Here is a 16,369-nt window from a genome sequence, read left to right on the forward strand (position 1 = left end):
CTCATCGGAGCTTGGCGATAATTGAGATACTGCGAAACGCTACTCACCTGTGCAATTATTTCGCTTGCGCTCTCGGAGAACGATTCTTCTCAAAACACAATAAACCACAAGACGAGCGGTTTTTCTTTCCCCAATAGGTTTTAAAATTTAAAAAAATATATGTGGGGTTTTATTTTCTGTGATTATCGTTTAGAATCCTGTCAGTGATAAACATATTGAATTCGCTGCCTAATTTGTGCCTTATAGGTTTTATATGGAAATAAAATGTTTATGCATGTTTATGTGAGAGTTTTTTGTATCTTGTTTTCGACTTATCTTCACCGAACAGAAAAATAAAATGCTTACTCACGCATGGTACGGGGTTCCTATAGTTTGTTTACCTCCTCAACTGCGAATTCAATACGATCCTGTTCTAGATACTCTCGCAGTAACCCCGAGATCTGAGCTATGTTTCGCAAAGCTTCGGTACAGCGCAAACTACACGTCATACGCGGAAACATCGACCAATCCTCGAGACAACTTCTGGCAGAGCACGTCAAGTTTTAAAAATAGAAAAAAAAGGTAACGGCTAAAATAAAATCAACTGCGACGCATGCTAATCCGATCGAAAATCCTGACTCTCTACAACTAACTGCAATGGTGATGATGATCGATTGACAACGACAACCGAGTGGTAGTCAAGTGGACAGAGATCAGACATGTAATAGACAATTGCCGTTTTCAGTCCAGATGCTACCACATCGCAAGCCTAGCTCTGTTAAGATTCTTCGACTTCTCACGACCGTTCCTTTAAAATTGAGTCGCGGCTTTGCAATCGGAGGCGTTCCTACTGCTGAAGGGTATACCGTTTCATCATTTTTGCCGTCGTGAAAGGAATGAAGATAAAAAGTTTAAAATTATAGTAATCAAATGTGCTCAACCGTGACCCAGCAGCACAATGTACCGGGGATGCATGGTTGGTTTCGAACGTTCGTCTAGAGAACAACGACAATCGCTACATGTCGTCTACAAGGTAAAAGGTACGCAAAGTAAACGTTTCAGTGATCTCTCTCGAGCTTCACCTGCTGGGAATATTCTCGCTCACCACAATATCCTGATTATGTATTAATTTATTGCTTTTAGCAAGACAAACCGTAAGGGGGCGTAAAATATGTAAAGACGATTAGTGTCGGTATACTATAATGTCGTTCGAATGGGTAAACGTCTTAGATCAAACCCTTGCTCTGGTACAGCTCCCGCATCAGGTTCTTCATGCAGCGGATTTCGCGACCCAAGTCAAGCGATTTGAACTTTAACTCTTCATTCCTTTCGCGCAGCTTGCTCTCTACAATAAGAATCTCTTCGATTTCGGCCTTCTTCTTCTGGCGGTACCGCGTGGCCGCATTTTTGTTCTGTTCCTTTTTCCGGGACTTCTTCTCCTCAACGCCACGACCTCGGGTGGAAACTGCAACGCGCTTCTTCGTGACCGCACCTCCGTTACGTTGACCGAGGTTGAGCTTCTTGGTTTTCGACGGGCTCCAATCCTCGTCATCGCCATCGTTGCGACCACTGTAATATGCGGACGATTCCGCCGAATCGCTGTAGGTCGGTGAATGCGCCACCACGGACGAGGAAGACGACGACAGCAGCGTATCACCGTTCTCGATGGAACCGGTTTCAGAAAATCCGCACGATTCGTCATCCTCCTCGTTAAATCCACCAAACAGCGGCTGCATGGGCTCGCAATCCTTGGCCGACGAACGGGCGCGTAGCGACTCCTCCACCATCTGCAGACTGCGCACGATGCTCTCCATTTCGTTCATCTGCTGAACGGTGTATCCTTCGGTGCTGAGACTGAAGGGATTGGTACCGATGTCACCGGGCACCTGCTGCAATGGTTCGGAAGAACCTGACTTCAAGGGAAGCTGCTGCTGCAGCTGCACACCGCCGTTCGTTCCGATATGCGTCATGGCGGCATATTCATCCACTATGTAGTAATCGGATCCAGAGGTGTTATCTTGGAAAGACAGTTGCTGCTGTTGCTCCGCGATGGTCATCGGAATGTACATCGTTTGGAGCTGCTGCTGGTGCTCCATCGACATCGGGATCGGTTGCAAGGGTGCTTGTTGCATTGGCAGAACGCAACCAATGATGCCTCCAAACGCCGTCGATTGGGGTGGCGTTTGTGGAGGCGTCAAGTGGTTCATCAGCTCCATATTTCCGGGCGCACAGTCGAACTCCATCAACGGCACCGTGTTGCCGGCGATGCTGGCCTTTGCCTCCGGCTGCAGGTTGAACTCGTAGAATCCATCCTCCACAACCGTCGGCAGCGGATCGTAGTCACCGAGTATTACGGGTTCGCTGTTGGGCGACAGTTTTAGTTTGTCGTCGTAACATAGATCTAAAAGTAAAAAGGGAGAGCGTAATGAAACCAATTAAAAATAATGCAAAAGATGCAGCACAAGACATCCCAGTGTTGAACCTAATGTTAATAAATCGCCACCATTATCATCCTAATACATTGCCCAACAGAACACGTAGCTATTGAGTGATATTGCCCTATTCTTCATTCTCCGCACTCAACAGTCAATCCGTTCGTTGGTAAAAAAACGACATAACTTTTTGCTAAGATATGACAAACAAAAGAGAGCGAGAGTGTCAAACAGGTGATAAGAGGCATACTGGTTGGAACTAGCTTTTCGAAAGCTGCTTGTTAACAAAACCGGCTGTCGTTTCCTCAAGCATTATCACCTTTGACCGTCTTCGCGTTCGCCACCACATTATCGCAGCAGCAGCAGCTGTATCACAAGCGCAGCAAGCGATGGTCAATCAATGACTCAATGAGATTCCAAAGGGCGCATGCAAGAGTGAAAATGCGAGGCGTACGAATCAAAGAAGCAAGTCGCCTGCAAGCACGTTACCATCCTCATTTTAACGGACGACACATACTCGCCAAATAGCGAAACGAAGAAAATTGCAGTTTAGTATGAATCAAACAGTGTTGGAAAGCATTGAAAGCAGCTCGCGTATACATCCGAAAAAGAAACGAGATAACGATTCAGTTTTGAAGTGCATAAATTTTGCTCCCAAAAACAGATAAGAGAATGATAAGACGATTCAAAATTACTTTCACACCCTTAGCAACGCAAAACTAGCATATACCGTACGTGAATGTAGCCGATCCACGTCTCTCATCGCTTCAACATTTTTCATCGTTCCTACCTGCGCCGGAACAGTGGTAGTTAAACATTTCCGCTCGTTATGTGTAACGTAAGGCTTTTGCGTTGTTCGCGGGATTCGGCTCGAGGAATCTGATGTAGACCGCTACCACAGCAAAAACCGTGGTTCCGTGCCACCCAACAGCGGACCACTCCGCTCGCCGGCGTTGTTCTGACACCCGGCAAACAACGGTGCAGCAGATCGTTGGCTTTTATATTCATTGACACAAAAGGATGCTGATGTCTGTGCTCTCAACGGTAGGACTCGGAAAAAGGGACGATCAGACCCTTCCACCGAGGGTCACTGAGTCGTGGTTTGCTAGAACTTGAAGTTTAAAAACGGTGCGATAGTGGAGATGACCACTCTGTTTTCTTCCTCCACGGTAACAACGCTTTTCTAACTTTGTTGGTCAGTGTTCAAATTGCCAAAATATGATTCTTTTTCGTTTTAGCGGAGCCAAAATGGCAAACGATCGCTACAAAGCCAGCCAAAGGGAGACATTGGTAAAGCGTAATGCTAAAAATTATCTCGCACACACGATGATTCCCGGATGCACTAGCACGAGTAAACGCATTATGAACAGCTTAAGGAGCAAGGAGGACTTTCTTTTGTCAGTCAAATTTTTCCAGGCTCTCCAGAACAGCGCACACTAGCGGTCGGTTGCGAACTAACTTGTCCTTTCCGCTCGCAGTGTCCAACGCGGGACGAGTGCGACGCTTATCGGCGGTCCGAACTCCGATGATAAGGGAGTGCTGCCTGGTGTCGGTGGTCGGTGGCACGCGATCTTGAACCATCTCCCTCCTGTCAGGGGTTAGACAACTAACTAGGAGAGATTTGCCAATGACATATGGCGAAGGAACGCACGGTCATCAAGGAAGAAACATTCGCACATACAGCTTAAGCATACTGAAACAGTGGAGATTCATCGATCGATTTTCACTTTTTTGCTGACTTCAGCAACCGGTGCTTATCAGCCGGGGAGATCTGTTTCGGGGACAATGGTCCTTTCATCAGCACTATGATGGTGGCATCGACATCCTTATGCCCCATAGGTCAGGGTTTTGCAACGAGCAAGAGTTCAAATGGCAAGTCTAATATGAGATCAAATACGTTAGACATGTTATGCAGGGAGTAAAACAGCGAAAAAGCAAACCGACAAATGCCAACAATCTAATTTGTTAACAGAAAGAAAGCACACACAAAGTCTACAAAATAAAGTCATTGATCGGCTCAAGGATTTGAACTGTAGCAGAGGAGGCTCTTCCGGATGATTGTACTGTGGATCATCGCCACCACAGACTTTGCAACCATAAACAGCATGAGATTTACCATGCCAGCGTGCCTTTTACACTTTGTCACGATGGCCTCACGTGATCACATCTTTTCTTGATCTGTTTATAAACGTAGTTGTAGTTTAAAAAATAATGTGACAACAACATATGTTCCACATATCAAGTATCCGATGTAACATAAGGTGACACATGCTCGATTGCTACATATCGATAGAGAATTTGATCTCCTTTGCTGATTAAATCATTCAATTAAGTCAACGATTAAGACCGTTCGATGGATATTATGTACCTGTCACATTCTACAAGCTTGTGTGTCGCCACAATAATTCGAACGACTGAAACCTGTCTGCGTTTTGTCATGTTTTACTTGTACGTGGTACGATATGGCTGAGAAAAAATGTTTCAAATTTTGCGATCAAAAGAGTACAACAACATTTTACCACACCACCAGCAATTCTTTTTTTCTTAATCAATGAACAATATACTAGAAAATTCTGATTATAACATTATCACTCAATTTGTACTTGTGCTGTGCATCCTGCATCCCAAGGACTCGAGCAGCACAGCGCCATTGCGATCTCAATTTCATCAGAACGACCTAAACCTTCTCTCTGTGTTCTCTTTCGAGCGCTCCATACGCCAATGGAGTTTGTGCTGACCTACTTCGGAGGCTAGCAGTCCTCAATTCGTTTAAAATCAAAACATTGAAGAAATAGAAAGGCAAGGCCAACAGGTCAATTCATTGATAACTTCCACAAAAACCCTGTACACGCCTGGGGTCTTCGTTGGACGTGCACGCTTCAGACCGATGCGTGATCTAGTAGGGGTCGATGGCTTGGGAAATTTTTTTCGCGAATTTTGCGAGCTGTTACCCTTGTTTGCTGGTGGGTGTTCAAGGTCAAGTCGATCTTCGACGTTTCCGGAACATTTGATGATTCGAAATTCATATCCCACATTGGCTTAACATTATCACAAAGGAAGTATAAGGTCCTTGGACGGATCGTGACGATTAATGGGCGTTGATTGAACGTTTAATAAACAAAATTGCATACTTGTTACAAAATGGTGCGAAAAACAAAGTAATAAACAATGTTCATAGATGCAATATACACTCTATCTCTCTCACTACCTTCCTCGCACAAACACTTTTACGCCTTACTTTGGGAGCAAACGAGGCCACAAACTGCGTATTGCTTGCAGTGGATTATCGATGAATAAATATTCATTGGCATCGAATGGAAATGGAAACTGGAAGCACCCGCCGGTAGTGCATCGCCTCCTCTCGGTGTGCGGTCAGAAGTGAGAAGGTTTAACCAATTCGTGCATCCAACGATCGTTCCACGCTCGTTCCCATCCAATCCCGAGCCCAACTGGGCGTTCACAGGGCGTCCGTCAAATGGAAACCTGTTCCGTAAGCTCTCAACGAGCAATTCAGCAACTTAGCCAAGCAAACAATTCCTCATTGTAGTCGAGAAAATGCGGCGCTTGAAACGAGGAACCGAAACCTGGCATACCGCAAACAAGCCGGTTCTTTTCTTTTTTTATTTTGTTGCAGGTGCGCAATCGTTGACGGATTCCTGGACGCACGTAGTTGTCCTCTCTGATGGCGACCCCCGGTTGAGGCGAACTGGTTAGAGGCGGTTTATGCACTTAAGTGCATTTAGAACGCTGTCGCCGCCACCCGACGCGCGGCGTTCCCGAGACGTTCTCGGGGGACAAAATTGTCATCCGTGAGCCGGTTCAAAGGGAGAGAGGCGACGGCCACAACACCTGAACGACAGTTCAAATACCAGAGTGAGCGATTTACATGCGCAGTCAAATCGGTTCGTAATAAATGGACTCGTTTGCCGCCACCGGCTTATCCATCCGCCGGTGGACAGTTTCCTTCCACGTTGCCCCCGCACACGAGCGCATTATCAATGCAAATGATAATGTTTCACGTTGCGAAGGGTAAGGGCGGCGAATTCCCGTCCCGTCGATGGGGGAAAATCCCGCGCATGACCCGCACCTTCAGAGGGGTTGAAATGTGGTTCCACTGTTTCGATTCGCTTCCGAACCAACCAAGGGCGCTATCCAGCTTACTATCGATGAGCGTTTAACCCCACAAGCACAGGGAAGGAAAAACATCAATCTCGCATGCCCAAGGAATTGGGTGGGAAAAGCGATTATCTTACAATAACAGTAACACACAAGCACTGTGGATATGCGCTCTAATGTTACGATAAGTACGGCGATGCGTTCCATTCATAATAGCTGCCGATTCTATCTATGCCCAGTTCGTTTAAGATCTCAGCAAAAAAAATAGTTGCCTACGTTTTTACGCAACTCTACACTATAGCTCACGATTTGAAAGTCAATGGCAAACAATCATTCACAGCAGGTTCGCTGTTTTACTCCCTGCCTAACGGCTCCATTCTGACGCACGTTGCTTTCCTGTGCATTCCGCTCTCATGCTTTTGCGAATACATGTTCTGCATATCATTAGAACGCTCATAAATTATTAGCAAAACCATAATGCAAATAGAACATCAGCAATATTGGCCTCAACTCAACGTGCAACTGTCGGTAACCTAATTTTGAAAGCAATCGAATCTCGAAACATAACGAAACCAAAGTCACGGTTATCTCTTGAACTCCCCCCTTTGCTCCTGCTGGTGTCAATCAATTAAATAAGGGCGAATGATCGTGCCCTAGAACAACAAATGCGACCACACATACACACCCCACTCCGTACAGAATCAATAATGGTAACATCTTTAAGAAATGGGCATCAACACGATCCGCCTTTTAGAAGCGTGCGCATCAGAATGGTTTCAATTTGGCCTGGTTTATGCTTATCAGTGATGACGAGAACAATCCATCAGTAATCTGTACATGCTTCATCATTCGAAGCATCAGAATAATGCGTATGCCTTCTTCATCCTAAAGAATCAGATCGTAGAACAATTTTGCGAAAAATCTGCCTTTTGCATAGCGTACTGAGCGACACAGACATACACTGGAAGATCAAAAGTGGCAACTGATAACAGGCGAAAGGCTGATAGTGGCTTTGTCTGTTTTACGTTTGCAAGCGTACCCATCCGATGACCCAAGAACATGCTGATTCACACGAATCAGTAACCGTTACCTAAAAATCAGATTCCTATAGAACATAGTATGGTTGGATCATATTGCATAAATCATACGCGAGTGAAGGGAACTTCCATACTAACCGTAGACATTCATTTCTCGCGCGAATGATCGGGAATATTGAGCCCAAGCGAATACAAGCAATGCCTTGGAGCAGTGACTGTTGCTTTTGTTGTTGCTGCCGCCACTGAGTAGCCTCTTCCTTGCACGCCGAGCTTTCAAATCGACTATTGTTTCGTATGTTCCTATCTATTACAGATTTTCCTTTTTATTGCAGCAAATGCTCCGAATTGTTTCCGCGATGTTTAGACCTTTCTTAAGAAGCTCCGTCTTCCGGCTGCTATTTAAACGCTATGAGTGTTTGATTTACTACTTCCTGTCGAGTTGATACAATATTTTCTAACAGAAGTGCCTAATACGATCCTCAGAAGAAGTGATCGTTTCCTCCCTTTTACTCCCACAGACAATCTATTCGACGGTGTTCTATTGTAACGCTAAAATAATCTCGGTCCCACGTATTCTACGGTAAGCCTGACTGCTAAAAAACTAGACTTAAAAACACACCCTTCTATTTGCTATAAACGCAGTTACTGCTTAACATCCGCCAGGGACTCGTAAATATGGGCACAAACGAATTTTGCAACAGAATGCAATTTTTACTTATCAATAAAAACAGAGTTAAGAGAGATAGAAACGCTTCCTTTTTTTGTCGCTATCGACAGCTGCAAATGCCAAATACCGAACAATCCGAGTGCATGAAAAGATACCGAACGATGGCCACTTCTCGAACGCGACACGCGTCCTTCAGGCGTACTTCCCCCTGAGAGGAAAAACCGAGCTGTAGCGTAGAAGCCGAGATTAGAATTTCTTCTTTTTTACACTACTAAGACGCTCTAAATTTAAACAAGCTTCTATAAAACAATCCTAATACACACAAAACAAGAAAAAAAAAGCAAACAAAATGTATTTATCAAGTAATAAAAAAAACACAGCAATTTTCGATCACAGATATTGTTGTTTGCGTACCAAAAGAGAAACAAAAAAACCTCACGTCGATCGGAGCTTTCGATCCGAAAAGCTCTGTCGCCGTATCGGTATTCTAAATATTGAAGTGTATCGCGCTTCACGTGAGTATACAGGCGGACGTTCGTGATTTGGCAATGATTAGCCCTTAGAAGGCGACTTTGGATCGCACGATATATATTTTACTTTCCCTTTCGTACCTTTCGATTACCCTCCTAAAACAAACTTCAAGCAAAGCTGGCAAGAGAGCTTTCGTAATTTTCCTTCAGCTAATGGCGCTTCCTTGTAATGCTTCCGTTTGTCGTGGTATTTCCTTAGCATCGGCCAGTAAAACGAGTGAAAGGAATGTTCTTTATCATACGTCTGAACCGTTTAGTCGCAAATGATCGTCCCCTTCTGAACGCGCAAAGCAAAAGGACTCAGACGGCGGCAGCAAGCGATGGGCAGCAGCGCTCCAGTCGTCTCTTCACCAACTTCTGGGAGTTGAACACGATCTCGCGATTCCAAGTGTAACGATAGGCCACCGCAACGACGGCCACGCGGCTCATGCTCACGGGTAGTGACGGTAGCAGTGTGTGCCGAATTTTGCCAGCTCCTGCGAGTACCGCGTGATTTACATTAAGCTTCCGGTCCTGGGATGGCTCCACCGGACAGCACCAGGCAGTGGTTTACTACCTTCCTCATACAATCGGGCGGTGGGCAGCGCGATCCACTTGATGCTCACACACACTCAACGCACACTCTACAGCCACAGCACCTCCGCGAGGAAAGGCCACACGGAAAGGAAAGAAACCACCCCGTCGTGATCGGTTTCACTTTTTTCCTTTTAATGGTTTACGGCTTTACGGTATGGTAAGCGCTCGCTCAGCTACAGCTTAACACAACATTTTTTTTCAGAGCTCCTCAAAAAAGCACACATTCGTCACAAAGCACGATTGCAATTTTGTTTGTTTGCCCGTGGGGAAATAGGTAAAAACAAAAAAAAGAAGAACTGCGCAAAATGCTCAACTGACGCAAAAAAAAACAATCACGCGAACGCGATTCAACCGACGGCCTGAACACAACTGATCACTAGCCATGCTGTTGCAACCCCCTACGGAAAGCAGAGCGCCTTACGGTGAGCTTGTGGTAGTGTGGTTCTAGGGGTAGTGGATCCACCACATTCGATTTTTCATCCCCCTAACGCTGGTGTGATGGAGCGCGACCGGATCGAGCGTAAGAGGGTGCAAGTCTAGGGGATGAAATATGGTCGAAACGATCGACTGGACACGCACACACGAACGAAGCGCGTGTACGGTATGTGTCACATGTGGCTCCTGCTTCCATCGACCACTAGCAAAATGGCGCTAAGCGAGGTGGGTTAAGTGCCTTGTGTTCGACCCACACGATGGGAGAGACGTTGCACCAGCGACCACCTCACTGCACCCTCCCATCGGAAAGGGGTTCCTCAAAACACTATATCAGCGACTAATCGAGACGGCTGAAACAACAGGCCGCAACCCTTAATCCAACCAACACGCCGCCAGTTCCACCATTAACCTGGTCGCACACAAACAACGCACAGAGCTCAGGAAAGTTCGGTCGGAACAGATTACGAGGCCCTCGCCAAGACCCTTCACCCTTGGCACCCAACTACCCTTCGGTCCATTGTGCAGGGTGTGTTTGTGTACGCGTAATGGCGATAGTACCGTAGAGACCCCGATAACAAGGCTACAGCAGTCTCCTCACCCAGAATCTCTGCGCCGTACGTTTTCTTGACTCATGCATGCAATATAAAAAAGCACTAAAGCCACACAAAAAAAACGCACGTTTCATGGTGGTGATCCGCCACAACAACCAAACGAGCGAGTCCATCCACCAAAATATCCACCCCGATGTCTCTTCCAAATCTCCTTTGTCCTTCATTGAGACACCCAGCGGCACCACTGCCGGGGTGGGGCGAGAAAAGTGGAACCTGTTCAACCACTTCCCGCGTGGTACAACACACCGAGGTTCGAGGGATCCGAAACCCTTTGCCGCACTTGTCCGTTTGACTTCCCTCTGCCCACAGACACAGTCACTAATGGTTGCAGAGTTTTGCGTGAGGACCACGCCGGCCACTACCTGCTGGAACCAGACGTCCGATGCCCGAAAGCGGCGGCCCTCCTTGATGGCAACCCATTTTGGACCTGCAATAAACGGATTCCAGTTTCCCCAGGGGGGAGCAGACGAAACAAAGCAAACCACCGATATCTTGGCCCGCGGAGGGATGTTGTCTGGAATAATTTAACCAGATCACCACCACTGCACAGTGAAAGTCCACCGTGAAAAATGTGTTGTAGCGAGACAGCGAGAAGCAAAGGGCAGAGGGATTCATAGAGGACGGGGATCGAATCACCTGTTTGCCGTGAAGCACACTCGAAGCTATTAAAATATTCGAGGCCTCGACAAAGATGTTTGGTGTTTTCAGAGCCATAGCCAGGAGCCCTATGGTTTAAGGCATGAGTTGGAGTTTCCAAAAAGTGAAGAGGATTTGGAAATTGTCTACTTTGTATAATCTTATGCAACGGCGCTTACGTTAAGTACTGAGCATATCCAAACATAGATAGAAAGGAACCATCTTTTCCTTTCTGTCGGTACACATGTGAGCACATGTTGGCATTTGAATAGCACGATCAGCTAATAATAAGCTCTAAAATGAGTATCAGCCTGAGCATGGATGGAAAATGAACAGCTAAAAGACGTATGTTATGCTATGGATTAAGTGATGGATTAAGCTTTAAACCTAGGCATAGTCCAATTGCAACACGCTATTTGCTGATTGTTACATCCGGAAAATAGTCCACAGAGTGCGAACAATCGTGAATAGGTCGAATGAGATAGAGCCACTCGAGGGTGCATCTAGCGCCCAGATACATCTTCGCTGCACATTCCCACATCTTCTCAGCTTGGAAAGTGTAAGCAGCATGCATGAGCTCATGTGATATTCTTCTTTTGTCTTGAAAAAAAAAAACACAGCCTACAGGTCATCTGTAAACCATTAACCATCCCCTCTATTATCTTATCTCGTAGAACACCCAGAACACGAACGGTAGTCCTTTTTTCTGCCAACAGTGTAAGGCAACAATGCGGAGGACCAGATCAGCAAAATGGGAGGTTGGGATGAAATGTTTCAGGCAAAACCATCACAAATAGAACTACCATTCAACGAACAGCGCAAATTCGTCTAATTGAGCAACAAATGTCTCTGAACTGTAGCGTTTTGCAAGTCTCAATGAATGTGAAACTAAATCTACCATAGAGCGTGTTCGCGCAACAGAAGTGACATTTTTCCTCGGTCGTTCGATCAACATCACACCACGACGACGACGCAAATCCCCAATCACGGGCGTCTCAATTAAATCGTTTAAATTATTTATCGTTTACCAATGTAACTCACATCAGCCACCCTTGGCGGTGCAGATGGAGTAGCAGCGCCACGAGAGTATATGCAAATTGAGACACAACGCGACACATTATTGGCGGCGAAGCTATGTTATTGAGACAAATCACTTAACTGCTTTACCGCACACACTCTGAACCGTGATGGCGGTGAGAGTGAGATTGCGGAATAAAAAAACGAAAACACGCGGAATCGCGTGCGTCCGATTGTCCGACAGCATGACATCTCTCTTGAGCCCTTTTACGCTGCGCGGTAATGTGTTAGCTTAGGAGCCGCTTCGTAGTAATTAGGGGATTTCCAAACGATCGGAAAACGTAACAGTGTTGAAAAGGGTTTTCCATCTTTCCATAACCCCCGTCCAACGGAGGCGATCCGAACCGGTTTTCGAGTGGATTGTTTTTGTATAACAAAAAAACAACTCTCTCATGGAACAACCACGTCGATTTGAAGTAAGCCCTTTGCATCAGGCGATTTCAATCTCGTCGCATGAATAGTATAAGGGACAGTAGCAGCGCACTATCAACCACCAAGCGTTCCGTTTTTGTAGTAAAGTAACCCCGTCGATACAACCCAACCTGTAATGCCCAATGCAGGAAGCTATCTCGTCAAGGTTAAGCTGCTACTCCGCGCCTTTTCTTGTGGCGACAGTGCCACCTATCAATCCTACGAGCCCTTTGTAATACAGAAAATAACGAGAGTTCTTTTATAATACGGACGCGGTGCGGACGGATGAGGATGAAAAAAGGTTTACAAATATTTCGCGATCTGATCATTAGTTATTAATAATTAAACTCTAAGGCCCCATAATGCTTGAACGTTGAAACGTTACTATATTGAAACAATATAGTATTTCATTCTGCATTCCTCAGTTCGTGACTAACACGCCCGATAACCGGTTATAGAACCTCGAACAGAACATCTACCTCATGTAATATTGATTGATTACGTGTTAATCGATTAGCATATCATACATCTCATAGGAAAATGAAAAAAAAAACGTTTCCCTTCGCCGGAGGCTTTTAGTTATGTTTATAAACATAGTTAAATGCAAATAACATTGCCTAAAACAATTTGTACCTTTACAGAAAATTGACTTCAATTTTTATCACGCGATCACATCACATTCAACGAAAAATCACATCATCATCGAAAAATAGATATCTTATGATACCTGACGTATCGAATCCCTTGCCATTATAATTCCCTTGGAATTGCAAGTAATCGATTCATAACATATTTAAACCTCTCTATAGATAGGTATAACATATTTACGATGTTTACTATATGAGTTGTTAACGTATAAATTTTATAATTATAAAAATTATAATAAATTATAATTATATAAATAACTGTTTGCAATTTACAATTGATCGCACCGTGGGTTTATGATCGACTTAACAACAAATAACAAGAGGTTTGAACCAACACGTACAAGCAGCTTACTGGAGCACAGAAATCACCAAATGAGATAATCGAAATATGGCAAATTACTGGAACAAACAAAATTTTACTGGAACAGACATCATCAATCAAAGGCTTGGACGAAAATAAAAAAAAAACGTAGCCAACCTATAGAAAATATCCACAATTAATTACAATTTCATTCCATAGAGAAGTTCCTCTATTTTCTCCAACATAGGATTGATGTCCTTCAGAAAGAGGATTTCCAGCAAACATATCCTCTTTTCCACATCCGTGCTTCGATGCAAAACAGTAACATATGCATTTAATATTAGTAAACTAGGTTGTATTTGTTCAAACTAAATATTACAGTGCAGCTGACAAGAAATATATATATAGAAACTTTTGTTTAGAAACTGGCAATGTAGCCAGCAAAGATAAAAAAAAATTTAGCAGTGCAATTATATTCAGTTTGTATAGTAAATAAGCATTGCATGTTTGCAGAGAATTCAATATAAATTATATGTAAAAATAAAAGTTCAATTTGCGGAAATTTGCGCTAAAAAGTAAAACAAGTTCTTTTACATTTTCCAAATCTCTTTTTCATGGACTCGCTTATAATTGAGCTAGTCGTACAGACATGATTCAGTTCCTATTTAAAGTAAATATTAAATAAACAAACAACCAAAATGATCCCAATGTTTAAGACAAAATAATAGCACTCCTACCTTGGGGCAGCTTGGCAATGGAAACGGTAGAAACGTCTCCATTGAGTAGCTCCGACGGATTAGGCTTGAGGTCTTCTTCTAAATCGATGAGAGTGTTATTGTAGAGTCCTTCTAAAATGATTAATAAAAATAAAAAAACGGTTGAGTCTCGTCTCCTATTACTAAAGAAGAGAGTTTTCAAAAAACGCACCATTGCAGTAATCGTAGATGTCACAATCAAATATGCACTCCTCCTCAGCATGCGAATGCTGGGAGAAGTTCGATGGAGACGACGGCTCCATCTTGCCTTCCCAATCGATCTGCAAGGGAAAGGTCGTTGGCGTCGATAGCAGGTCCATTATTTTGGATTGCATATGGACGGAATAGTAGCGATGATGTTGATGATCCGCTAAATTGCTCTTCAGCAAGAGTAAATGATGTTAAAAATTGTTCTTGATCGGCGGCGTACGTCGCTGGGGACTTCATTTTTCTGGTGTGGGTTGCCATGATGGCTCTGAAATAATTCAAAAGTAAATTAGCACACACGATTCAATCATATTCAACATATCGTACCAATAATCCCTAAGCAATCGCTTCATTAAAAACAACAAAATCCCGAAATTAAGTCCTTTCTCACTCAAAAACGTAATCTTCTTCCACGATTTTTCCCGGATTTGTAAAGTATACTATCGCATCTTGCATCTCTCTTATCATTTCGAAAACGCAGTAAACAAATAAACAAACATCGCTCTTTCGATAAGCCAACACCGTCGCGTATACAAGTGTTCGATGCTCAGAAAATGAAACTACGGTCAACACCCAAGCGCGTGCCATGGTAACGATGACCGGCTACAGCGATGAGAATATAAATAGGACGATATGCATAGTATGCGTCGCCTACCGGCTTCACATGGGGTGGTAGACGGAAGAAGCAAAGCAGCATCATTTCAAAAAGCGCTTCGTCATTCAAACATGATGCTAATAGCAGAATGACGTCACCCCCATATATCGAACGTTCGTGCTTCAAAGGGTTGTGAAATTGAATCCAAACAGAAGTTGAAAAGAGTGCTTTTTTTCACTCTTAAATTGCAAACATGCACGAGATTTGAGTAAAAGTAAGTCAACATAAGCATTTTGGAAGGGGGTAAAATAAAAAAAAATTGTGCTCAAAGTTGCTATCCGAGTGCACTTTCCCTCTTCCTGCGCTCCTCATAGTAGTGCCTACGCGAGTCTAAGCGTAAACCTGTTTTGCTTTCTTGCCCTCCTCTGCTCTGGCCCCTGTCCAACCAGCAACATAGGTCTTTGAATTAGAGCATACCACCAAGGGACATGAATTGCAAGCGCGCGCATAGTACATTACATCATGGTACGCCAAAAATATTTTCCCTCCAATTTTCAGATAGCCAGGTGGCATTCAAAAGATGATTTTGAATCCTTTCATTTGATTCCAATTTTGGGCAGATTCGGCCACGATAAGCCTGAAAATAATCGTTTTTCGCTAATGCAATTTTCTCCCCCTCCCTCTACCCCTTACTCAAAAAGACAGAGTATACAGTGCACATGCCTCGGGTGACTCATCAAACCTAGAAATGTAAAATGTATGCGTGAAATACTCACAACTTGTTGATTTGCATGATTTTGGGTGTACTTGGGGCACCGGAGTGCGCTGCTTTTCAGCTAGTCACTTAATCCATTTTCACCTTTTTATAAACACAAGACAAAATTTCGACACGTTCTTTCTTTGAGGCTGCATTTGTTTTTATGAGAAAAATTTGTTGGCACCCTTCCTGACAGCTGACGTCTACTTATTGCTCGTTTATACGAGTCAAGCTGTGGAACAACAAACTAACGCAATTACGCAGCAATATAACGTAGTAATTAAAACATTAGAGTGATATAACAAAAATGTCTGCTATATTATTGAGGATTTGTTAACTATCCCTAATATTTTTAATTTCTGTGTTGCTTTTGGCTTATCCATATTTTGTATTGCTTTTTGCAAGTGCCGATTATTTAATGATATAATTGAAAGAAAATGTAATGTTATAATGATAGATAAAAATAAATATTTCGCAAAAGATAATTTTATTATATGAGTGTAGCTGTATTTATGCAAAAAACATCATTTATGTGGCAAACTACTATTTTAGAACAACTTTAAATTGTGCTAAAAAATCAAACAATATTTTATATAAGAA

At 43.7% G+C, this 16,369-nt stretch overlaps 1 protein-coding gene across 1 annotated transcript; it reads right to left on the minus strand.

Moving 5' to 3' along the window:
* Nucleotides 1-121: 121 nt before the first annotated feature.
* LOC128727120 (uncharacterized) lies at nt 122-15,921 on the minus strand. Its single transcript, XM_053820988.1, has 4 exons — nt 15,789-15,921; nt 14,383-14,685; nt 14,193-14,303; nt 122-2,380 (listed from the first exon to the last, which is right to left on the minus strand). Exons 2-4 carry the CDS (start codon nt 14,543-14,545, stop codon nt 1,206-1,208), a joined length of 1,449 nt encoding a protein of 482 aa, XP_053676963.1. The 5' UTR covers nt 14,546-14,685; nt 15,789-15,921; the 3' UTR covers nt 122-1,205.
* Between the last annotated feature and the right edge of the window lie 448 nt (nt 15,922-16,369).

This window comes from Anopheles nili, chromosome 3 (genome assembly GCF_943737925.1).
Source record: "Anopheles nili chromosome 3, idAnoNiliSN_F5_01, whole genome shotgun sequence".
NCBI lineage: Eukaryota > Metazoa > Arthropoda > Insecta > Diptera > Culicidae > Anopheles > Anopheles nili.

Coding starts and splice junctions, on each gene's coding strand:
- LOC128727120 (XM_053820988.1), bottom strand. CDS start 14,545: ATGCAATCCAAAATAATGGACCTGCTATCGACGCCAACGACCTTTCCC. Junction 14,304..14,382: donor CATCTACGATTACTGCAATG/GTGCGTTTTTTG, acceptor TAATCATTTTAG/AAGGACTCTACAATAACACT. Junction 2,381..14,192: donor CATTGCCAAGCTGCCCCAAG/GTAGGAGTGCTA, acceptor TTTTACTTTTAG/ATCTATGTTACGACGACAAA.